The following is a 26,005-nucleotide window of genomic DNA, read 5'->3' as shown; positions in this document are numbered from 1 at the left end:
GCAGCAGCAGCAGCAGCAACAAGCTGGAGTTCAAAGTTAGCAGTAAATTGCACAACTTCCAGCTCATCGCTACGCTCGGTGACTATTAACAAGCTGGAAGGAGCTCAGGGAAAAAAAAATTAGGGGAGAAGGGAACACCCTCGAATTGTTTGGGAATCGCTGATGTTATGCCGCTGGGATCATGGCTCCTTTTGGAAGGAATTTATTAAAAACCCGACATAAAAACAGGTAAAATGCGTGGGTATGTGGAGGAAAAGGAAGGGCGATATGGGATAATATTTTTATACTTTTTGTTTGGATCTGGGGGCAGGATGTGTTGTCCGGACCACGCCGCTCCCTGCAGCTGGAACTCCAGGGCTCATGAGCGAACGGGAGAGGGGCCGGAGGGAGCGGGGCGGAGGGGGCCGGCGTGTACAGGGGCAAGGGGCTCCTCTCTTGCCCCCCTCCCCCGGACCTGTCATTCACCTCTTCGCTCTGGCTCTTTTGACTGCTGGTCAATATTTTCCGTGAGCGGAAGGTAGCTCTTCCGGACTTCGAACCTGCCCTGTCTAAACCGAGGCGAACATTGGCGGCCCCCCGTGCTAACAAGGTGAGGCTCGCCGGGGCCGGCAGGACGGGCTGCAACCCCGACGTGCGCGTCCCGCCGGCGGCCGGGGGGAAACCCGGAGCCCTTCAGCCGCCCCGGGACAAAGTTCCCTGAGTTTCTCACGGGAGGGCCGAGGTCCGGGCCCTTCGCCGCCCGCCTTAGCCACGTTCCCCAGGGAGGTAGAGCAGCAGCCTGCAACTCCTTCGAATCAACCCCGTCCCTTATCCTGTCCGCTGGCTGTAAGCCTGGGAGGTAGGGGAGTATCAAGCTCCAGCGTGGGGAGAGGGCATGCTTTTTTTTTGTTTAGCCTTTAGTCCAGTATGGACTCGTACTGCATGTGGCTTTTTGCCTATAAAATTCTTCAGGTGGTCAGCTGTGGTCCCTGGATCTGCTGGCGCGAAGTTTATGGGGACTTTGCCCCTCACGCTGTGCATGCTTCCACATGCCCCGCACACCGGCTGCGAAAAGGAGAAAAAGAGTTATGTAATCACGTTAGGTGCTAGGATGGCACTAGATTATTTGAGAGTAAATATTCTTGGAGTAGAGTAAATCTGCTTGGGCTCTGTAGGATGTACAGTTGCTGAGACCTTCTAGCTAAAGCTGAACAGAAACAGGTCACTGAAATTTTGCCTCAATAAGAAACTCAAAAATCACTTGTAATCTCTTCCCCATTTTGGCTGATGCTTTTTGCTGAAATTTAGTTTGTATTTAAGGGAATGCAAGGGAAAAATCTCTTCTAGGGGGAATATAACTGAACTCTTAAAAAAGTCTTGTAAAAATGTCCCTTCTTTGGGTTTGGCATTTGGTTTTCACATTTAGTATACTGAAATTTTTTCATGGGGGATTGTATTTGTTGGGATTGTGTGAAAATATTAATTTAGCATTGTATAAAGAATATAAATCAGAAAGACTCTAACAGTCAATGTTTAAAAAATTGGGTAGTATTTTTAGAATTATTATATTGTGGATTACAGATTAAACGGCGTGTTTTGCTAATATGTCTGAAAACAGTAAAACTTTGATGTACTTCTCATGTAGCCATTTTTTGTTTAGAAGATCTGGAAAGGTGGACATGAACTGTTTTATGATATTGCATTTACATAGAACTGTAAATTTATTAGTCTTAAGATGTAAGTTTCGCTACTGCCATCACTTGTCTGAATAAGCATTACATCACAAAGCGCAGTTCCATTGTGTTCAATGGTGAAACTGTTTCTTTTGGATATCTTTTGGATATTTATAATATCTTCACACTAATTTCATCAGTCTCACTGTTTGCTAATGTGACATTTTATTCATTGTGAAAAGAACTTCAGAATCCAAAGCTTTAAACAGGCAATAAAAATTCAAATACCAAAAGAACTATTACTGTGAACATCTAGCATTTTCTTCTCATTTCATCCTTCCACCCCCAAAAATAAATTAATGCTTTTAATGGCAGAAAGTAGTTGTGGCAATAAGAAGGTGCTGTGTGAGCACAGAAATATGGGGGGAGGAGGTCAAGAACAAAGCAAACTACATAATTTGTAAGATGTGTTGCCATTATGTTCGAGTATTTAAATTTCTGCATAATTAATGTTAGCTCTAATATTGAATGTTGAGATTTTAACTTTGCTTATGCACTTAGTAAAACGGTTTTGCAGTATAACTGAAGAGCTACATAATAATTCTTCTTTATTATAATTGTATCTTGGTGAACTCATCTGAAATCTTGAAGTGAGCTTAAAATCCTTCACTACGTTTAGGGTAGTAGTTGGGGAGTTGGAACTTGTGGCTCACTACCTTTTATTAGTTTAATTACCTTTAAAGAGGGACCAGAAAGGGGCATACAAAAATGTAGACCTTTAATCTGCTGCTTCTTTTTTCATTAGAACTAGTGCACGTACACTTTTCTGAGAAACTTAAGTTTTTTTCCTTTTTCTCTGGAATGTTTTAATGACCATTTGCTACATGCAAATATAACTTTTGAAAGTTATAAGATAAGCAAATGAGGAGTAAAATCTATGTTTACATGAGGACATAAAGCTAAGTTGAGGCAATAAAGGTAAGTGGAAGAAATGCCAGAAGGAAAATGAAGGCGTTACAGTCATTTGCTCAGATAACAAGATGACACCACTGTAATTAGTGCTTGACTTGCAGCATTGCCCAGAGGTCCCAGATCAGGGCCTTGTTTCATAGTAGGCTCTTCATATCCAGATCATAAATTGTCAGTCCCTACCCCTAAGACCCCAGAGTTTAAACAAGGAGTTTACCCTGAGTCTGTGTTTATGAGGTATTCTAGCAAGAGGTGAGGGATGTTGGCTATGATGTCACCAGCCTTTAGAGAAAGAAGCTGAGATTAACCATCAGGAAGACAAAACCCATGCAAACTACTACGAGTATTTGAAAGATCTTCAGTCAGTATTACTCTCTTGGGCTGCTGAAATCTCACTGATGCAGAGACAGTACAAGCAAGGCCTATGTCACTGTAAGCCCTGTTTTGATTTCAGGGGAAAGGCTGCTAGCAATGTGGCTCCAACATATATTTCTTGGCCAGAAAGACAATGAGTGATGTTTTGATATCTTTTTCAAGAGCTCTAAGTAGCATAGACCCCAGACTGTGTTTGTGCTTGTCAGTGTGTCCCCAGGAGAACAATACTTCCAAGATGCCCCACCCACCTACAGACCAAAATGTTCACAGTGGGGACAGGCTGTACTCTCTGAGGCAACAATAGAAAAAAGAGTTTCCTGCAGGACTAAGGCACTGCAGCATGACTGAACTCAAGGGGGTTTATTTTCATGCAAATCTTTTAAAGATGCCATTCTTTGAGAGTGAAAGGAATACTCAGCTCATATCATGCTTCAGAAGTGTGGTGATGGCAGGAAATGCTTAGCGGAAGGTGGAGGAAGAGAAAAGGCACTGAGTTCTTTGCATTCTAACACATTGCTCTGCACAGAGCAAATCAGTTCCCTATCCAAATATGGCAAACAAATACAGAGCATATATACTTCCAGTGTTTATGTACCAGGGTTTCACACTGTATACGATTTCCTGGTTGCTAAGCAGTACAGGAATTTATGCTGCATTGATTTTCTGTAAGATTAGAACTTCTTTGCCCTTGGGTGCTAGATTTGATCCCTTTGAAAAGGGGTCTTTAGGTTCATTTAAATACTTCAAGGATATCTGGATCTATCTCACACCAAGAAAGCTGGCATCTATTATTTCTTTCATAAAGACTACTTCCTTGGGTTTTGCACATAAACCTTGTTGAAGCTCTACTGTTATGTGCATGTTGTGGTCAGGGAAGTAGCACACTGAGAGGCAGAGGGTACAGATAATCCATCTTCTTCACACAGTTGTCCTTGATGCTGTAGGGTTGTCCTGTTAGGCATAGCACACTGAGAAATACTTTTTGCCAGTGTACTTCGTGTTGGCCCTATGTTTACCACAATCATTTGCATGCTCTGTTGACATTCAATAATTCTGAACCCAATATACTGTTTTGTGATGAAACAGTTGTGTTACAAATCTTTTAATATTTAAATGTATTTATTGGTTTTCCTTTTCCTTCCTGATTTTTTTCCCCACCTTTTGTTATTTACTTTTTTCCACCATTTCCACTTTTACTCAGTGCAATGGCAATCAGCACAGAGTTTTGCTATAGGAGGAAAAGACTTAATTCTTATTATATGCCTAGTCTTAATTCTTCCTCTCTTTAAACAGCTAATCTCTAATTCAGATGTAGAAAGAAAGACCATATACCTCCATTCAGTCTTATGGATATAGAGGGAGTTCTTTCTGTTCTGACAGTCAGAGGCGCCTCCCCAATGAGAGACACATTCGATGATTCTCTCAGTTTTTATATTACTGTGCAGGGTTGTGAATTAGATTAGCAACTTCATCTCCCTGATACTGACCTAACATTTCCATGATCCCTCCCTTCCTCCCTCCCTCCCTCCAGTAGTTTCTCATTACATCTAGTTAGCACAGTGATTTGAGTATTACTCTGAACATCTCTACTGCTCTACGATTGAGTACGCTGCTATACATTTTATACCTTGGTGACGTAAAACTGAAAATGCTCGGCATTGATGTGTGGATTGGTAAAGCTCTTGGAGATCAACTGCTTGTCTGAATGAACTGTGCGTGACCCACACTGTAAGTCTCATGGGATCATGTGAGATGTCTAATACTTCTTCTCTTGGATAAACAAACCCGGATAAAAATCTATATGAAGCTATAAAGGTGCTTTTTGATACAAGACTACCAGGTATTTGGTATGTATGTTGGAGGGGGTAGATAAAAACTTATTTAGAATCAGTGGTGTTATCTGTGTTAAATTTTTTAATCAAAGGATGGTGCTTGTTTGGTAATGGAAGAATACATTCTTCTCCATATTTTTTATTTCTTCTTGAGTGTGAGACGTATTAGCGAACTATGAGAGAAGTTATTCCTTTTTGAGCCAGACTTCATACAGGAAAATTTCTTTTCTGATCTGGCTTGTCAGCTTTGTCACAGGGGTCAAAATGGTTGCATACATTTTCTAATAATCTTTGTACGTATCTGTTCACTTCACTTTCAGGAAGAGCTTTTCGTCTAGCAAAACACTAACTTTATTTCTAAAGAGTTAATTATCTACTATTCCAGGAGGTCAGGCAGCAATTTCATTCCAAAGGAGTAAATAAAATGAGTAATAGAAGTGTGTAATACTACACCATCTAAGGAAAGAGCATGACTTAGGTTAAGTTGAAGCTAATCTGAAACACTAATATAATGTAAAGTCAGGCTGAGAGATACATTTTGGAACAAAAAACCCTTTTTTTTTTTTTTAGTGAAAAATTCAAAAGAGGAAAAATCTTGTTGGTCAATGACCATTTCCTATTTTACTGTTGAAAAATTAGCATTTTACATAGAGAGTAAAAACTCAGTCACATTGCATTGTTTTCAGCGATGGGGATTTTTTAAGATTCTATTAACTTTAATAAAAGTCAGTGATAATCACAGAGTAATACCTCCTGATTCACCTATGCTCAGAAAAACTTTTTGTTTTGTTTGTTTTATATGATTAGTAGTAACAATGTAAAACTATGGTCTGAAACATTATTATTTGAAAGCATTAACATCACATATGCTGTACAAGCCTTAATTAGTCCATTCAGCTTCTATATTTAGTATGTTGATAAATCCTTATTAATAGTGACAGAAAGGATGATGCAATATAAAAGTTGTATTTAAGACCAAACATTAAGTGAAGCCTAGAACTAAATGTTGGACATGCTGGTACTTAGTTACGTGCATGGATATTATTGTCACTTCTACTGTTTCTCTCATGTGTTATGATACCCTCAAGATGCCGACTTTCTGTCTTCTGCAGTGCTTCCATGCTAGCAATTCATTAGGTATCACACAGGACAAAACGGAAAAGAGACAAGTGGTTTCAGAATGAACGGAAAGAGTGGCCAACCAAATGGGAAAATAAGTTAAAAATTTTTTTTTTGTGTAGCAGAGGCCAGAACAATCCTTTACAGAATGTAGGTACTAAACAAGTACAGTTCAGTATAATGTTATGCACAGTTCTCTGAAAATTTCTCTCAGATCAGTTTGTATCTGATCTTTATTTTTTTTTTTTTATGAGCTATTCTATACCTACATGTCCCATTAGAAAAAATTACTTAGAACGCAGCACAGTTTTCATGCAAATTCTGATGATGACATTTTACCTTCTGGGGCTGTAAATTTTCCATGGACTTGCATAATTCTTGAAAAATTATAAACTTTCAGAAATTTATCTTATGCTTATGTTTAACACATAAATATAAAAGTCAAAACCTCATTAGTGATTTTGGAAGTTGCATTTTTGGGGGAGCCTTGTCCAAAATACTATTTTTTTTAACATCTTTCTGATACTTGACTCAAATGGGCCCCAGAATGAAGCACTAGTTGCCTTTTCTTGTTTTGACCTATCCAGAAATGCACTTAAACTGCAGGTGTTGCAATAGTGATAATGATACCAAATTGTTTGTGACCTCAGACAACCAATAACCTCATTTAGTTTTCCTTAGCTGTAATTTGGGTGTTAATATTTACATGCCTCAGGAAAATAAGTAGGACATGACTAGACAGTGTAAAATTTGTGGAAATAAAGAGGATGAAAGCCAGATAGTGAGAGAGGTATGAATAAAATCTGTGAGTTCTTTGTTTCTAATTGTTGTACAGTACACTAGAGCTAGCTGCCGTGCAGGAAAATGAGAATACACTGTGGATTGTTTAGGTTTAATTTCACATAATTGTCTGAGGAATTTTCAGGAGTCTAAAATTTTTCATAATGTTAAAAATGGCTTGTGAGGAAGGTTGTATTGTACTAGAAAGGGAAATAAAGAAAGAAATGTCATGTGGATGTTAATAGATTTTGAGGTGGTTTTGTGAAGTGAACATAAGAAAGGAAAGTTAACTCTAGAAACCAAAAAAACAGAAAGGAAGGTTCTCGATGGTAATGATAATAAAGTTGTCATGTAATTATTTTTTTAATGCTATGAAATCCAAGTCCTGATATCATTTAGAAATTAAGAAAAGGCAAGAAACTTTAAAGAAAAAATTACAGTGCAAGTTTGGCACATCTGTCATGCATTTTATTTGTACCCTTTATTTAAAGTTGTTTCTCTTTCACCATTTTTTTCCTGTTTCATTCTCAGTCCTGTCTGCCTGAGTACCTATTTGCCTCTGTCAGTTTGAACCATTTAATTTGGAGTTTGGATGGTTGCTAGACATACATTTTTGAGCATTAGCATTGGAAGAAGCTTATTTCTTATGTTTTAATCTTAAAAGTGATATATGCCTCTGTTTTCCTGGGTTGTGGTTGTTTTTGTATGATTTTTCCCCTCACATTCGTTAGTAAACTGGTGAATAATGGGAGGAAAATATATTTATAGAGAGGGTAGGTATTTGCTGTGAGTAAAATATATAAGTGTGAATATAATTTTTCTATTTTGAGGGTCAAAACTTTTAAGTTGCGTCACCCCTATCTGTTCTCTTTCATTGATGTAAAGAGTTGCGAGTTATGAATTTTCCATCATAATAGTAAATATAATAATCTCTGTTGAAAAGCAGAAGATATTTATTTTTTCCTCCTTATAGTAATAAAAAACATCAACCTTTAAAGTAAATATACAAAAAATAGTAATATTCTCATGTTCAAGGACAAAATCAGGTATTTGAAAATTTAATAATCTATTAGACCAAGTTTTGTTTTGGTCAGGTACAGATATGTTTACCTTACTTTAGTTTGTAATGTATGACCTCAGTGGAATAATGTAGCTGAGTGAAGACTACTAATTTTTAAGAGAGTCTGCCCTTGGGTCTTGATCATGCAGTTTGCTTTGTGTTAATACATTCCATCATCCATGTAGAACACCTTACTTTGCTTTCCCCAACCTCTTTCAAATTCTAAAGGATTATTTCTACAGAGGGTAGTTTCCACTGTGAAAGCAGTTTTAAGCTACAACATTTTTCAGAGCAACAGTTGGGATGACCTAAAGTATACCTCATTTGCCATAGGAAGTTATCAGATTCTGCTCACTGATCAAAGACTGGCTTAGTGATATTTATAAATACAGGATCTTACACAGATGTGCAGCTGCTCGTGTTTTGCTTGGCTTCATAAGTGGTAAACTGATGTTCTGAGCTGCTGTTTCATTTGGATATTACCAGATGACAGACTTCCTCTGCACTGATTTCTGAAGCACTAAGTATACTTGTTTAACTTGATTATTGCCTGTATCTCTCAGGGCCATTTTGTTATTAGAATCGTGTTTTACTGAAAAGCTCTGTACAAATCCAGTTTTCTAAAAAAAATTAGGATTGGTATTGACTTTACTGCCCTTTCCCAGATTCCTGATACTTTCAGGTTTAGGTAGTTAACTATGTTTGTTTACCCGTGAAGGTCACTACAGGCATCAGACAAAAAGATCTGGTTTTGGAACTACAATTGTGGATGGTCACAGTACTTCTGACATTCATATTGTTCCTAAGATTAAAGCACACAGGAAAACACAAATGTCAAGCTCCGTCTTACTCAACTTGATCCACTAAAAATTTAGGTATCTAGTCATCTAGGTACTCTTTGTAGTTAATGGATACATCTAAACACTTCTGGAGGGCAATTCATTCAGTCTTAGACAGGCTTTCAGTATGTGATTAGTCACCCTTTTGGAGGAGCCTACTTTATGCCACTCTGATTACAGAGGAAGGTCAGAAAATTATCTCTGATTGCACATCTACATTTTAAATAGCTTAAGGTAGATGACATGAGCTCCACCCAGTCACTTTTCATGGAGCATGCTCAGACTTTGTAGAACACCAGTTCGTTTTAAAAACCAGAAAGGGAATCATGAACGCAGAGGTGAATTACAGGTGGATAATGTATGATTAGGAGAGAACCATCCTAATAACATGGATGTGTTCCCCGACTCTGCCACAAAATTCCTACCTGATTTTGGGCAAGTCATATGAACCACAGTTTACAGAAGTGGTTACTCACTGCATGTTCCTTATTTGCTAATTCAGTGTCCTGTAATCTGTTTTGCACAAGGGCTGAGCAAAGGATGTCTCACTTTGGACATTTCTATGGATATCAATTCAGTTAGCCAGAGTGGGAATTTAATGAGTGGATAGCTTTGGCCTGAATATTTTTGAGCTCTGGTTTGTAAAAGAGAGTTCTTTCCCTACAAGAGTATGTGGAGATAAATTCAGTAATGTGTCAGCTTGAGAAGCAATTGAACATCTGATGGTAAATGGCATGTATCAAAAGTTTAGATTTTGAAAAGTGTCTTCTATAAAAGGGAGAAAATATATAAAATGCACTCATAATGAACAAACATAAGTAATAAGGGCTAGATTTATGAAGGAGACTTTGGTGCCTAAATGTAATTGTAGTTGCTTAAGACAAGGTATAAGAACTTCTGATGTTCACAAAATTAGGTTTAAATACTGAGTAATAACATTTTGACTGGTAGCACTGCCCAGCTGTCTGCACTCCTACCATGTCTTATGCTGGTCCCAAAAACCCTGTAGTTTGTGCCTCTGTCACACCTTACCAAGATTAGGAAAAATGCTGTCTTTCAGTTTTTTGACCACAAGTCCCACGTAATAGCCCTGTTCAGAGCATGTGCAACAATACACGAAGTGCAGCCAGGAGCCCTGGTGGACAGAACCCTCCTGTCAGATGCCCACACTGGCACCCTCATCATGTATTTGTCAGAAAAGTCTTGTCAAGTTATTCTAAAATGAAAATCTCTTAGTATTTCATGTTGAAGCTGTACCATTTTGTGCTGGCATAAGTTATAGACTGACAAAGACCAGGATTTGTGTTGAAGGCTTCAGTGAGAGGAGGAGATCAGACTTTCTCTAGCTTTTCTAATTTATATTATATTTTTATGCAACGAACACCTGAATATGGTCTAACAGTACCTGTCCTGCCCTCCTGCCCTTTTGTTCACCTTTCTGACTACTTTAGATCAGTTCCTGCTGAACTTGCTGATGTCAGCAAATCCCTTTGTTAGAAGTTAAACTCTTCTGCAGTACTTTTGTAGAAGTTTAGGTGTCCAGGTGGGTATTATGAATTTTAGCAGCAAGGAAGACACTTCTGCAGGTTGCATATCTATCATCTACATGTTAGAAAACTAAGCACACATTAGACTTCTTTAAAAGTCAGAAGCCACAAACAGAATGTGCATAGGACATGGAAGAAAGCTAAATATGTATATTTCTCCAAGTATGACAGAGTTGTCCGCATGGCAGAGGGAAACATGCCTGCACTCAGCTGTCACTGTGGGCAACCATTCAGCTTATAAAGTACCTTATTAAAAGTAAACTACCATTTTATCCTCCCTGAGCTATGAAGCCATATGAATTGCTCATATGTTGAAAGGATCCCCACCTGCAAAGATTTGTGAAAGAAACATCAGATTAATTTGAATGGTGACTCAGCCTGACTTTCTGTGAACTAAACAAGTAGTTTGCAGTGTCTTTCTGGTGTCACAGCCTGCTTGGGATAATCACTATCCTGCCATAGATGCATCTCACAAAACTAGCACCATTATTTCTTGGGCCTGCCTTGGTCTTTGGTCACAGTAACCTAGCCATACTTGCCTTCAGCTGTGCCCACTGCAGTTTTTTGTCTCATACCTTCTCTCTCTGTTCATCACAAATCTTATGCCAGGGATTACTATCCTTTCAGCTACATCAAATTTTTGGACAGTTTCTTCCTGAACTGTTCTATCACATTTAGATGGGTTATCTTGGTTTAACAAGGCTTTTGTCTTTATGGCCTAATTCATCATGACTCACTGGAGGTCAGACAAGTAGCTCAGCCCCAGTGGGAGTGTTGTGATGGACAACTGACATGGTTATGAGACTCTTCATATGACCCTAGAGGAAAACTCATTATCTGAATGTATTATGTCTGTTATAGAACAGGTTTTGGGCTTAAGTCACCATCATTCAAATATTTTGGGATTCACATGGCTTTTTATGTGAATCACATGAAATGTCTTTCCTCTGCAGCCAGCCTCCTTCTTCTTGCAGCTAAAAATATGTGTGTGTGCTACTGGACACCATTCTCTGTATCTTTCCCTTTTGTCTACACTTTCTTCTTTGCATTACTCTCATAATTTTCCCCTTACTCTTGGCAGTCTTTATGATCCAACATTAACCTTGCTTCCAGACAGCAAATCATCCCTTCTTGCCTTGCCTTCCCTATCTCTATTGCTCAGCTGTCTAGAGCTAGTTGTGCGATCGCCTATGCCCTCCTTAGCATATCCCTTGCTAGGACAGAGCACAGTTGGTAAGGTTAAAAATTTATTTCATTTGTTCAGTAGCTTCTTCAGAGAAGATGTGGTTATATTTCAGAGATCTTATCAGCCTGTGTCTGACTAACTACATATTGAAGCATTCATTGATAGGCAATTTTAGAAAATTACTTGAAAGCATAAGATGCACAAATCTCTCATACTGACAATGGACACTAAAAATTCTTCAGGTTTCTTTTAAAAAAAATTTATGTCCACTCTTCTTGTTAGCATAATTATGTATCTAGTACTCAATTTAGCTCTTTAGAATGAAAATTTATATGAGTCCACTTCATCATCTCATCTTTTTTTCCTTTCAACTCTTCAGATACTGTAAGTAATGGAACACATTTGTCACTGAATTATCTTTCAGAAAGTTGGAGGAAGAAATTTGAAGAAAGAAAAAGAGAAAGAATCAATTGTAAATGAGGTCTTAATAGAAACCCTTTTGAGGTGATATTCTTCAAAATAATCTAATGAAAGCAAATGAAATGGCAAAGATCATGCACTATAACTTTCAGAGTGATGTAGTTCACTCTACAAAATTTATTACAATACATACAGAAGAAAATTAAAGCTTATCCTGTATTTCTCTCACTTTTGGCAAACTGTAAAGAGATCCTTAAACTAGATTTTACGATACACAAAAAAGCTGTGTTGACAAATCATTAGATTCAAAAAAATTAAGAAAGAGTGATGGTTGATGAGGTGGCTGAACAGATCTAAAAGCTTGGTATTGTAAAAAGCCCCCTTTCCAAGTTCCTGGCCACTCTGCCTTTTCCTTTGCATTGCTCCTATTCTTGCCTGACACTGTAGAACCCAAACAAATATTTTCCTTATTCTTTTTTCTCTTCAGGTTTGTTTTTTTGTTTGTTTGTTTGTTGGTTGTTGTTTTTTTTGTGTGTGTGTGTTTTGTTGATTTGGTTTGGTTTTGGGTTTTTCTTTTAATATTGTTTTCCTGGGTTTGCTTGCTGCAAGTTTATCAAGCTGGAAACTCTGGTTAAACTAACAGAGCTGGCACAAGCAAGGAGATGGGAATATCAGCTAGACACCAAATGGCCTAAATTATTAATGGTATTTTAAGTCATATATATTGCTAACCTATAAGACTAGATTTAGCAGTAAAAATAGTATTTAGGATAATCACTTTGCTAAGGTATTTATTTTGTAAATAATTTTTGTCTGTTTTGGGGATAAGTTTGAGGAGTGTCGGAGTGTTTAAAAACAGAAAATAAAAATAATAATTCCTACAGTGTTCATGAACTATAAACTGAAATTTGCCACAGGGTCCTACTAGAGCAGCTACAGAAGTAGTTACAGTAGGTAGCCAGAAGGAACAGAATATAAGGAAGAGATTATTTTCTGAGCCTGAGTTCAGCTTGAGGACTGGCAAAGAGAAACCAAATCCATCTGGACTTTTCTTTCTGTTTATTGTGAATGAGATTAGCTTCTGTGTCACATGGTGCTACCAGAAGCAGAGAAGAGGTAACAACATGCACAGCATATAATGGTTCATAAGAAGAAAACCATACCAGCCTTCTTTAGCTTAGGGAGTATTGGAAAAGTGGAATGAAATCTTACTATTTCCATGTTGTATCTTCTTTTATTCAGCTTACCTTATTATCATGAGTTTACATATAGTGCGCTTTGTTCATGTTTTGGCAGCCCAGACCCAGCCTCAGAATGCTTTGTGTTTATTTCTGCACTGGGCAAAATGTCAACAAACCCAGAGGAGGGAAGTAGCATACATTTGCTTTTCAACAAAAGCTGAACTGAATTTCATGGAACAACAACAACAAAACTCATCCTCTCAATGCTTGGAATTCCCCTCACTTCTTTGATCTCAAAAGCTCATGAACAACAAGGATGCTTCTGAAAAGCAGTTAAAAAATTCTAATAGGATAAATTAGATAATTTCTACTGGCTGTAATAGTAACTCTATCATTTTGAAGTCTACGTTCCAAATGAGCTATAAATGATTCTGTTTCCTCTATATTATTGAAAGTGATGGAATTTTAGGCAAATTTTGTGCATTATTAATAGGAGTTTCATAAAGCTTGTATAGTGTGACCAGTGCTTAAATATGTATAGGCGCTTAAGTAGACACAGGAACAATATATAGAATTGTATTTTTGCAGTGTAGCAAAATTCTTGCGGTAGCTAAGAAGTACAAGCGGCATTTTCATTTGGTCGCTAGTAAGAACTAGTTGCTCCCCAAAATCAAGATGTAGCATTTGCTGTATTGATATTCCTAAACTTTGCATGTTGCTTATTAACACAGGAATTTGAAAATGCCCATCTTCCCATTCTCCCCAGTATGATCTAAAGAACTACTATCACTGAATACATCAGTGTTTGGTTTGGCTCTGGAGTTTTTCCTGCACCTTCCATCCCTGTATAACAGCTGCTTCCTCACTAGTAGTTGCAATATGCACATCAAAGTGTGTTTTCCCAGTAAAGTAAATTGTTAATGTTATTGTTACTCATATTGGAAAATATTTTGGTGGACAGCTAGTTCTCCTCTGTTCTAACCTCCACTGTGTCAGGTCACCACAAATACACACCTGATATGAAGAACATGTTACCTGCTACGGCATTTTGTGTACCTAGCATGCTTGCTGGAATTCCAAACATTTTTTTGACTAATATCCACTTAGCAATCTTGTGACTTTGAATATACTATGGCGAAATGATGATTTGTCTGACAGGAAGGCAGATTTAAAGCGTAGATGTAATTTATAGGGAATGTATACCCTTAGGGATAGAGGAAAATTTCAGAGGTATGACAGGAGGAAATGACAGGGGCAGATGCAGTCTCCACTGCAGCCTTTCCACTTGCCTATAAGTTAAGTGATTGGAAGCATAAATATGGTATATGGCAGAGCTAATAAGTGAAGGAGAGGACTTAGTAGAACTTTGGTCACCTTTGCTGAAAACCTGCATGCTGACCTTGCAAATAGGATTTTGCAAAAAAATATTGTCCACTGTAGCAATGGCACAGAGTCCTGTCATTAAATGGAGCTACAGGGGTGTGTTCAGGATAATCTACCATAACTATCACTCTCATCTAGTAAGCAAGGTGTATAATTCCTTTTACAGTATCTCTTATTTCTGTCTTTCTGTTATTGCAACATCCTGAGTTACTCTAATTTCTTGGTTTATTCTCTGTGAAGTACAAACTATCTACATAACAGATGGTACAATTATTACTGTCAGTCTTTGTTGGTCCTTCTTGTTGGCTACTTTAATTTCTTTTTTATCTGTTTTGAGTATTGTCGGGGCTTTCCCCTCTTTTTATTTTTCTTAAATATTAATCCCTTTTCAGGCATTTGTTTCCAAGCATTACACTTGTTAGAATGAAGCACGTGACTTCCCATGGGATTTTTAACAAAGTCTGACATTTCAAGTCAGCAGAAACTCTGGTGTGAAAGTGTTATTTGCAATAAACTAATTATCAGAATTATTGTCTTTGAACTGTTGTGCCTTTCATGTATTTTATTCTATGACAAAATAATACTATCCCATTGAAATTCAAAATTATTTCACCGCTATAGTATAAAGTGATTACATGAAGAGAAATTTCAACTATAGGTCATTGCTGAGTTATAATGTACACAGTTTTGTACAGTAGCTAACTAGGGCGATGGCATTTCTCTGCAGAATAGATTAAGGACCTACTCACAGTTTTAAGTACATCAATTTTAATTGATATGACATATTTGCAACAGCTGTTGCTAATTAAAATTCCTCATAAAGGCTTTCTAACAGTATGGGTATCTTATTTAGTCAAAAATTTATGCTTTTAAAAAGGAATAGCAAAATGAACCTAAATTTATACTTGGAAAAATGTGTTGTAAATAGCCAGTTGTAAAAATTGACTTTTTTCACATATCTGAAATATTTCAAATAGAGCATCCAAAATGTTGTGTATATGTGTATGTTTGAAAAATATCACGTGACTCACAAGATGCCTAATTTTCTTTTATTTTTAGTAAATGACTATGTACATTTCTGTAAAGGAGGAAGTTTTACTATAGAGTAACGTTAAATGGTTATAGAAACAGATGGTAGAGAGAAATTAAAGTTATTTCTTTTGAAATAATTTTTTTTTCAGAAGTCCTGTGGTGTTCTTTCCAAGTCTTCCTACAGTATTGGGACTACTACTCTTGGGAGCACACTGAGAGTTTTTGTTCTTACAGTTAAAGTAGTAGTTCTGCCTTGCCATTATTCTTTTCAGCTAGCTACTGCCCTGATTTTCGTGTGATGCAGAAGGGAAGAACCAAGTTTCTGACATGTCATGTATGGAATTTCTATGTGGACATTAACTGTACCTATGTTAATATTGTTTTTAGGGACAGGTGAAGTGGAATGGGAATGCATTTAGTTAATAGGCTAACTTGAATCCCTAAGGTTTTGGAGTAATTCCAGCTTCATTGCAGGGTGAGAGAGTAGCTACTTCCTCCTTGCTGCCCTTAGGAAACTCAGAAGCGTGTAATCTACTTAGGCAGGAGACATACTGAGTATAAGATTTGGCCTTTATTGTGTTTTCTGAAAAGCTTTACAGAAGGTGACAGAAAGTTGAGAAAAAAGGTGGATTAAATGTGGATAGTCTGAATAAACTTAGTCTGAACTTTTAATATGATTCATTTATTCCTGAAAGGTTGAAATGCTGCTGACCTTAGCTTTCATATGGGCTGTATATTCTCTATAGCTTTAATGTTTAAACTCACAATCAAAAATCTGTTTGGATCAAATTAAATTAGAGTTTCTTCCAAGCAAGAGCTGCAACACATGGCACCAATAGCTTTACTTTTTTGCAAATTCACAAATAAAATTCCATAGACCCAAAATATATTTTGATCTTCTCTTTCATAGTGATCATCTACTGTTTCATATATACTTATACATATATAGTGTAACACGCTGAGATTTTGAAAAAGAAACAATAAAAGCAATACATTATCATTTCTAAATGGAATGAGATGATTTGTGCATTTGCTATGTTTTGACTTTGTATTAGGTTATTGACTTCATATTAGGTCAGAGGTCTGGTGGAAACTGCATTCCCACATCCTTCCCACAAATGATTGGATGTTAGGAAAAGATTCCTCACTGTGAGTGGGGTTGGGTACTGGAACAGGATCCCCAGGGAGATTATCATGGCCTCAAGCCTGTCAAAGCTCGAGGAGCTTCTGGATGAGGTAGTCCTGTGAGGAGCAGGGAGTTGGACTCAGTGGTCTTTATGGGTCCCTTTCAACTTGAGATATTCTATGATTCTATGACCAGTAAATTAATTAGCTCTTATATACCCTGATATGTAAATCTCACTGTTATCAAAAGCTCTCAAATGACATGCAGCATGTGATCTATTCCAGAAATGTAGGTTTTTTGTGCCAAGTAGGTATTCCTGTAATATTGCCTTCTTATTTCCAGCAAGTATTTATAATAAAAAAATATTTTATTTTTATAGATAGTCTTTTTTTTGATAGGTAGTTACAGCTTAACTCTGACAGATAACAGAGATTATTAATCTCAGCACAGCAATAACAAGGTTTTTAGCAAGTGCATAAAAACAAGGCAAGTGCTCTCCAGGCCCTTGCACATGGAAGAAACATCTGTGGGTGTTGAACAAAGAGATCCATAGCACAAACACATACTTGCCGAAATCCAAATAGGCATATTTATGTGCCCCAGCAGCGTGCTCAAAACTAGCCCCTTGAAAACACTAGACTGTTAAATGTTTAGTGTCTCTTGTTTTCCCAGGATGTTATACGCTATTGTGTCACACCATTTTCAGAGGAGAGCAAGTGGCTTGGCCGGAAAATTGTTACCCACTGTGCAGTGGCAGGTAGAAGATGAGGTTCAGAACCTCTTGCTGAGGAGCTGGGAGTGTACAGCTTGAAAAAGAAGGTAGAGAGTGCTGAGAGACACGAGGAGCTACCTGGCTGGATTTCCCTATAAGTTTCATGTTTCTTAATGAACTTTGAAATGGCAGACCCTGTACCTCTAGGCAAAAACTTCCCTGCAAGGATGAAGTAGGCATCAGGAGGATTGTCTCTTAAAGCCTTTTTGGCTTTTGGTTTCTTCATTGAAGAAAGTGAATTGTTCTGCGTGGCATTTAACATAATTTAGGCGTTTGCTTCTTAGAAGTTTAGAAGCACTTTCATCTTACTTTGGGGAGGTCAGGACAGCACCGTACCTACACACCCTGGTCAGCTGAGGACTCCATCACATCAGCCAGTCAATTATAAAACACAATTATCATCTGATCTGCTGCAGATTAAACTGTGTATGCTATTGAGAAGGTTCAAGTTGTCATGGAATAAAATGTTATTTTCCCAATAAACTGGGGGGAAAATTCCTAGGAGAATTTACACAAATGGCTTTCCAGCATGATCCTTTTAATAGCAAATTTATAAATTTTTAACAGTTGTACACATTTTCAAGGAAAAGCTTAGTGTATTGCTTGGTGTGCCATCTGTTTTCACCTATTGATTTTTTTATTCCATATAAATTATTTCAATGACTGGGAGGAGACAACTAGTAAAATTTTTGAATATAATCTCAGGTTTGAATCCCCTTCCTAACACAAAAACTTCTAGTTGGTTGCTATGCTGACATAAAATTGGTTCAGCTGTTCACATTGAATTAAAATTAGTAAAGCGTTAAACTAGCAAGGGATTCACAAAAATGTCCTGGCTGTGAAATTTCTAACTACTTAGGTATTTTTTAGTTACAGTTTGATTTTTCTTTGGGGAGGGTACATCAAGAAATATGGTAATATTGAAAAAGGAATTCCATTTTGTTTTGTGAAAGTCTAGAAAGAATTTATTACAGTGAAGAGAGGGAAGATTTTCTTTTAGTGTTCAGAAACACTGCATTGAGTTGCTAACAGTACAATATGCAAGTGACCTAGTCCGAATAGAATGTTTGCAGAAATTATTAAGGTAAAAGAAACATCTTTTAGAGAGGAAGATAAAATTCTAAAAAGTAGGGTGATCTCTTTATTTGATTGGCATGATTGGTTGTAAAACAATATGTTGCATATTTAAGAAGAATGTTAACATTTTTAGGAAGGCAAAGAATTACGTGTTTTATATATATATATTTTTGTTCCAGACGTACCTTTGAGTCAGTGAATATCAAAAGCGCCGCTTCCAGCATTTAAGCTATCTCATATTTTGACTTTGTGCAATGTAAATATGTGTTTTTGTTTTGTCTATGTGTTGCTGGAATGTATTACTTTCCCCTAGGCCTGAAGAATAAATTAACAAAGTGTATATCTGACAGGCAACAATCAGTTTGTGCTGACATAATTAAGACTGTGTGAGGTCTATAACATGATTGGAATGTTTTTTTGGGTCATCTTTAAGAGAAGCAAGGAGTAGAAGGCATTAAACTAGCAGACGAAGCAAACAAAAAGATTCAAATTTACTTTTGACCATTCTTAAGTTTAAATTCCCATCTGTTCCTAAGAAACAATTGCCTTTGCAAAAAAAGACTTGCATGTTGTTGTTATCATCAAGACTTTAAAATCATAGATGGATAAGTAGAACATTTCAGTGCTCAATTCAAAGAAACAGAATTCAAGCCATAACTGAAAGCTTCAAAACCTGTTTACAGCAGCAGCAATGCATTGTTGGAAAAAAAAAATAGTTGCTTAGCTACTTTTGAGAAAGTTGCTGTTGTGGTTTTCAGGAAAAGCAACCATTTAAACTGGAAAAACACTTCCACTGTTATGCCCTCATTAACTGATATGCCATTAAAAACGGTGGTTCTTTTGTGTCCTTTACAAAATTGCAGCACATGGAAGGAAAGCAACTTGTAAACATGAAAAGCTTGCCTCTCCCTTAAAATGACTGTTTGAAAGAAGCTGTTGTTGCTGAAGATTATAATTTTTAGTATTGCATTTCAGAAAAAAAATATTGTCAATTATCAAAATTTATTCAAAATATCTTGCTTAGTATTGGAATGAATTAATGGATTTCCTTATGAATTACAGCAATAATTGAACAGTGAATGGAACAGTCAAGGTCTAAACTAAGTATGAAGTTCTAATATGTTATCTTTTAGTTATCTTCACTAAATCTACTGTTGCTGTAACCATTCTTGTGACATTTCTCTCAGACAATAAACCATAATCTGATTGGATTAATCTCACCTGAATTCAACTACCTGAAAATGAGCTATTTAATTGAAGGTAGCCTCATGATCTCTCATAGTTTACAAAAGAGAGAAATAGCTTCATTTGAGAATTCATCCCACTGATCACAGATGGTCTAGGCAATGGTGATTTCTCCTTGGTGGTCCACACTCAGCTCTTGACAAAGAGGAACGTCTGATAGTGAGTTTATACTGAAATTTTAACTTTCAGATGTCTAAGTGAGATGAATTCCACTTTGTATATGGAGAATCTGTGGTTCACTTTCTGTGAGGAAAGCACAGCTGAACAGAAGATACGTCTTTGTACTAGCTACTAGCATCTTCCTGCATCCTAAAAGCAAGTCTTTAATAATTGTTCTTTTCTGACTGACACAGTGATGCTTCATTTTTGTTTGGAACTATCTGAATTAACTATGATAAAAGAATTATACAGTAAATTTTACATATAATGTCCATGGTAAAGTGCATCAGTTTACCATTTTTTGGTGGAAGAAAATAAAGAATCACCTTTGATATTTTAGAAGATATTAGAATTTGATGGAAATGTAAGATTATAAATGACTTGTTAATTCTTTTTGATTTAAAAGGAAGATCAAAATTTTAGTGAGGCAACTGAATAAAATTTAAGATAATATATGTTGTAACAAAACATAGAAAACATAATGAAAGAATTTGTACTTTACAATTTTGTTTTGGCCCCAAAATTACAGAGATGTTCAGAATTTTTTAATTTATTCTCTCCTTTTCTGTAAAAGGTGACAATATAATTAAAAGATGTTGGTTACATACATTACATACATACATATATATTTATAAGTATATATTTTCATGTATAAGCTACTTGAGTTCTTTGCGTACCTGTATGTGCATACATTATACAATTTTGCAGTGCTACTACTAGTTACATGCAATAGACAAAGCAAAGAACAGTCCTTCTCCAAAAATCTTAATGTATATCCTGTGTAGACAGGTGCATCATAACTGAAAAAAATAACAGGGGGTGATAAATGGCTGAAAAAGGACTGAAAACAGTAATTTAAAGATGTTATTTTACACACATATTGTTTCAGGGATCCTGTAGAGATTGCTTTACAATAAACAGTGTGTTGCCATCAGAATTTTGCTTAACTCCTGCTGAACTCTGTGGGAATTTTGTATAAAAATGGGTATAGCAGAAGTATTTACCAGTACAATAAAGATAAGGTGTATGGGGAATTTCAGATTTTAACTGTAATTTCACTAATATCACAGAGGGAAACTGTCTTCATAAGAAAACTTTAAAGGAGGCAGGAGAACAAGAGACTATAAGCTTCTAATTCACAGAATCTGTTACATACTGAAAATATTGACCAGGAAAAAACATAGCAATCAACCAAAAACAAGAATAAAAAAGAAAAATATAGAGTTTCAATGTAAAAACAAATTGTATAAGATACACCTGGAAGAATGCCAGAAGGGACAATACTCATTCCTTGAAATGTATTTCTTGATTACAGAAGAAACCAGGAAGAGCAAGCACTGAGTTTACCACATCAGAGTTCCCAATCTGGTATTTCTTTTCATATCTGTAGTGAAAAAAAAAAGCCTGAATTATTTTATAGTCACAGCTGACTCATGTTGCAATTTGCTATTGACCTTCGTTTCGCTTAACTCCCAATCTGTCAACAGAAAAAAAAATTCTATAGCATCCTGGGTTTTTTCAATCTAAAAGCACTTACAGATGTTGAATTTTTAGCATGTGACATACTTAACAGTAATGCCATTTAATCTAGCTAGTATCATCTTTCATTCCCTCCCCCATTTCCATTTAAACTTGAATATTACTCTTTCTTTGTACCACTTTGCCATTTTCTATGTCTGTGACAAATATTCTCTTATTTTGAAAAGCAGTTTATGAAAACAGTATTAACCTTCTGAGCACCAGCTTCAAAAATAATTACTGTAAAATGCTGGTTTGTAAGGGGGAGCTATTGAAGTGGGAAAATTATGTCATTACTCAGAGTAATCTACCAAAACACAGATTTTACAGAGGAATGTTCCAAGGCCTGAAGCAATGTAGTTGGACAGATCTCTCCTGTGCGATGATACTAATAAGCTCACTCTTGTTGTTTTTATTAGTATTCATTTGCACTCTCCTGTCTTTTGAGGATTATTGCCTCCTGGTCGGAGTGGCACCTAGAGCTGAGTCAATCATAGTTCAGTTTATTAGACTGCAGTGTGTCTGTCATGTTTTGTAATAATTACGAAAACAAAACAAGTTGGATTGCTTTAATAATCATAGGGTATAACCATAATCAAGCCAAATAAAACTCCATTCCTACTACATCTCAAAAGACTAGAAAAGGTCTCCAAATAAGTAGTCCCAAATAGAAGCAAATGTTGTATTGAGCACTTTGAATATTTTCTGAATAGTTATTTTCATGTTCAAGTTTTCTCAGTAAGACCAGGTTAAATCTCATTCATTCAAACTAACTGCAAGAGATACCAGAAAATCCGATGAAAGGTATTTTTCCTCAGGCAATTTACTGTTTTATCATTTTATGTTAAGAGAGGTCAAATTATCAGGTATAGGCAGGCATTTAATTACGCATGTGAAGTTTGAGGACATAAATATCCTAGCAACTTTGCCAACATAGGCCCATAGCAATCCAGGGCCACTCAGATGGGGACAGACTGAAGAGTTAGCTGTAAAGTGAATTTCTACCTTTAGTCAGCTGAATTGCTCTCTAGGCACTACTGATTGTACTGATTAGACAGTTACAGTAGCCATAAAGGGATCTCAGACACCTGAAGTATCTTAGTGTAAGAAGATAGCAGTTTAATGGCACTTTCATTGCAATTCATAAACAAACAAACAAATAAATAAACTTTTTTCCTTTTCTTGCATTTTGTATCATTTTAAATGTTATACAGACCCATATACATGTTCTCTTGCAGTTGATATTCTCTCACAACTCATTGGAATTCACGCTATTTGGTACTTCAGGAAAAAATAGTGAAAAATAACACTGGAAAACAATGCTGTTTATGCTTGTGTGGGTCTGGGTGTGGCAAAAAAACTATAGATTTATCCTATTGTCAAATTTTAACTTTGATGGAGTTCAGTCAGCTTTCCTCAGTCCATCTATGTTCAGCTCATTCTTTTCTTCAGAAACCTTGGTGATATTCAGAGCTTAGAAATGTTTGTGCAGTGTCTATGGGACGAAGAAGTTGTGCTGTCCTAGTATAGTCTGGATATGGAATACAGATTGCCAAACTTTATCACAGATTTTTAATACACACTTACTATGTGCACAAAAACTAAATTTGGTAAAAGACATTTTGTGTGACATTGCCGTTTTGTGTGAGATTACCAGCTGACTTAGTAGTAATATTAAGGCAGTGGCCGATTAAAGCTGTTACTTAATCAAAAGATATTTCTTCATGGAATTTAAACTAGTATATTATCTTGTACAATAATACACAGATTTTTCAATGTGATGTCGTATTAGAATTATAGTAATTATTCTGTACCATTGATAGTGTAATTTATATTTGGTCTCTTCTTTTTTTCCAGGTCTCCCAGCAAGGACATGGCTTCAAATGAAAGAGAGATTGTGGTTTGGGTTTGCCAGGAGGAGAAGATTGTATGTGGCCTGACAAAGCGCACAACTTGCTCAGAAGTGATTCAAGCACTGCTTGAGGAACATCAGAAAACATTTGGTGAGAAAAAGATCCTTTTTGGAAAACCTAGTGATTACTGCATCGTAGAAAAATGGAGAGGCTCAGAGCGAGTACTGCCTCCTTTGACAAAGATTCTGAGACTTTGGAAGGCCTGGGGGGAAGAGCAGTCTAATTTGAATTTTGTGTTGGTGAAGTCAGATGCCTTCCTCTCGTTTCCATTGTGGAAGACAGCTGAAGCCAAGGTAATACAAAACGTAGAAAAACAGTGGGACCTCAGTCCAGCAAATTACATGAAGATGTTGCCAATAGACAAGCAAAAGAAAATTGTGAGGAAGACTTTCCGGAAACTGGCCAAGCTTAAACAGGACAGTGTTCAGCAAGAGAGAGACAATATGGAGACACTGATTCATCTGATAATTTCTCAAGATCATACCATTCATCAACAAGTCCTTAGAATGAAGGAACTGGATATGGAAATTGAAAAATGTGAAGCGAAATTCCATCTAGATCGTGTGGCCAATGATGGAGAAAATTATGTACAGGACTCCTACTTAATGATCAATCCAAGTGAGGCTGAGCAGCAAAGGAGTAGGCCAGATGATCAAAAAGAGATGCAGGACTATTTGAGCAAAAGTGAGGGCATTTTACAGGTTGAAGAGAGACTGAAACATCACAAACAATTAATAGAGAACCTGTGTGCTGAAATTGAAAAAGAGGTACACGGTATATGCACGGAAAAAATTGTAGATGGTGTTCGCACAGAAGTAGCTGCTAATGCTGATTTGGAAAACTCAGATTTGGAAAGTGTAAAATACGAGCTGGAAAAAAGTATGAAAGATGGTCTAAGAATCAACTCATACCTGAGCTGCATTCAGAAAGAACTTACATACAGGGACTCACTGCTTCAAAAGAAGGAAAAAGAATATGAACTTCTTACAGAAGAATTTAATTTACTACATGTTAAAGACAACATTGAAACTAAGCTTCAGTCAAATGAAGAGCCATCCAAGGGCAGTGGCATCTCCAGTAACAGCACTGCTGTTCCTGACTTTGTTCATAGAGTGACTAATCTGGACATAAATGATACAGACTCTGACACTGGAATAAGCTCTACACACAGTCAGGACTCTGAAATAACTTCAGGAGACGTGGTACTGTTGTCAACATAGTTGAAAACAGTAATGCATTTAGGAAAGGTTGTATTTTGAGGATATTTATAAGAATTAGTAAACCTTTTTGTCTTAAAAGTTAAGCTCTTTAAGATGTTAAAACTGTGGCACCGCTATAGCAGCGTAAACACTGTCTATTTATGTCTTTAACAGTATATTTGTGCTGAAATGTATGGGCAGTATCATGAATTTGCTGATAGGTGCAAAGTTGTTGGCTCTGCTACATCAAGACAGCCTGTTTAGATCTTGTAATATTGATACTCAGTGGAACAGGAGCATTCTGACTGGCTTGGCCCAAAAGTTTGGAGATTTGATATCCTTTGATCTTTGAGTCCACTCCTGCATCTATCTAACTTTTTAGGAACATGAAGTAGAGACTAGAGCAAACTAGACAGAGAGCTTTATTTTCCGCTCTGTTACATTAGCTTTATTCAGATGGAGTTTTGCTGCCATGGAGCTGCTGTAATGGAATATATAATTGAGCATGTAATTTGATAAAAATTAGTTTTCATGATATAAGAAATATAATTGTATTTATGTTGTATTTTTAAATTTAGTTTCATCAGGATATTTTCAAAAACTCCTAAGTGCCATTTTAAAAATTACCTTACACACATAGGTTTTTAATTTTGATTCTCTTTCAGCAGCACTTACCTGCTTTTAAGATACTTAACCTCCCTACTTATCTGCTGTTACCCTGTAGTTGTCCCAGTGATGTTTAAGTCCACATAGTTTCTGCCAGCAGGCATGTCACAACTGCTTATGTCCTGCTTGTGCGAGATGCTCAAATCCCAAACTCACGCTTAACCCCAGGGGCATTTTCAGGAAGGCTTTCTCCTGCCTATCTCACTGTTTGGATCCAGTGTCTTAAGCCTCCTCAAATAATGACTACCAAAAAAAGCATAACAGAAGCGACAAGCAGGGACTAGACATTTTTGTCTTTGTCTAGACACGGTTTACCAATAGGCAGCTAGTTACTATTTTCACATAGCAGGTAGGTTGTCAAATTCCATATTATAATGTTTTGGAGCAGGAACCTGTAAATCCTATTTCCTCCGTGAGGACTATGGGATACAGCTAAAACTGATCCACTTTATGTAGCTAATTCAATATTAGGCCCCAGATAAAACAAAAAAGAGGGAATGCAACATATGAGAATTTTGCAACTATGTGGTTAAGTTAAATGATTTAAAATGTAGTAGTTGACCTGTAATCCTTCTCTAGCACATTGCTGTAAATCCAAAGTAAAGCTGTAGAACTGAGGTGCTCTCCTCAGTTACCAAACAAGATTTCTAACTCTGAGCTAGAGGCTCTGCTAATAGAGAGTACATGCATAATTTCTGGGTTGCCATGTTTGTGTTTTGCAGAACATTCTGTTTAATGCTTCTGATTAAAAGAATTGAATGAAGAAATCACTACAGTGTTCTTAAAAAAAGTTCAGCTGCAAAATTCAGACAGATCTGGGAATCAACAGAAGGTATAAATGTAAAATACTTTCAGATACACTGCTTTCTCGTTCTGTAATTTTCTTCTCTTAAATGTCTTTCAACCATCTGTCTTCTAAAATGACCAAAGTGCTAGGACTGCTGATTAGCACATA

The 26,005-nt window shown here is 36.7% G+C and overlaps 1 protein-coding gene across 2 annotated transcripts; it reads left to right on the top strand.

Moving 5' to 3' along the window:
• RASSF9 (Ras association domain family member 9) lies at positions 1-25,534 on the top strand. Of its 2 annotated transcripts, none has more exons than XM_027897601.1 (2): positions 1-228; positions 23,130-25,534. In XM_027897601.1, the coding sequence occupies exons 1-2, from the start codon at positions 182-184 to the stop codon at positions 24,403-24,405; spliced, it is 1,323 nt and encodes a 440-aa protein (XP_027753402.1). In that variant the 5' UTR covers positions 1-181; the 3' UTR covers positions 24,406-25,534. The 2 variants fall into 2 exon arrangements, with proteins under 2 accessions (XP_027753402.1, XP_027753403.1); XM_027897602.1 differs by lacking the exon at positions 1-228 and adding an exon at positions 413-589.
• Positions 25,535-26,005: the final 471 nt, after the last annotated feature.

Source organism: Empidonax traillii, unplaced genomic scaffold (genome assembly GCF_003031625.1).
Source record: "Empidonax traillii isolate 1590-97213 ecotype Southwest subspecies unplaced genomic scaffold, ASM303162v1 scaffold551:size421405, whole genome shotgun sequence".
Classification (NCBI taxonomy): Eukaryota; Metazoa; Chordata; class Aves; order Passeriformes; family Tyrannidae; genus Empidonax; species Empidonax traillii.
The sequence above is the reverse complement of the archived record's forward strand: the minus strand, read 5'-3'. Positions and strand labels throughout refer to the sequence as shown.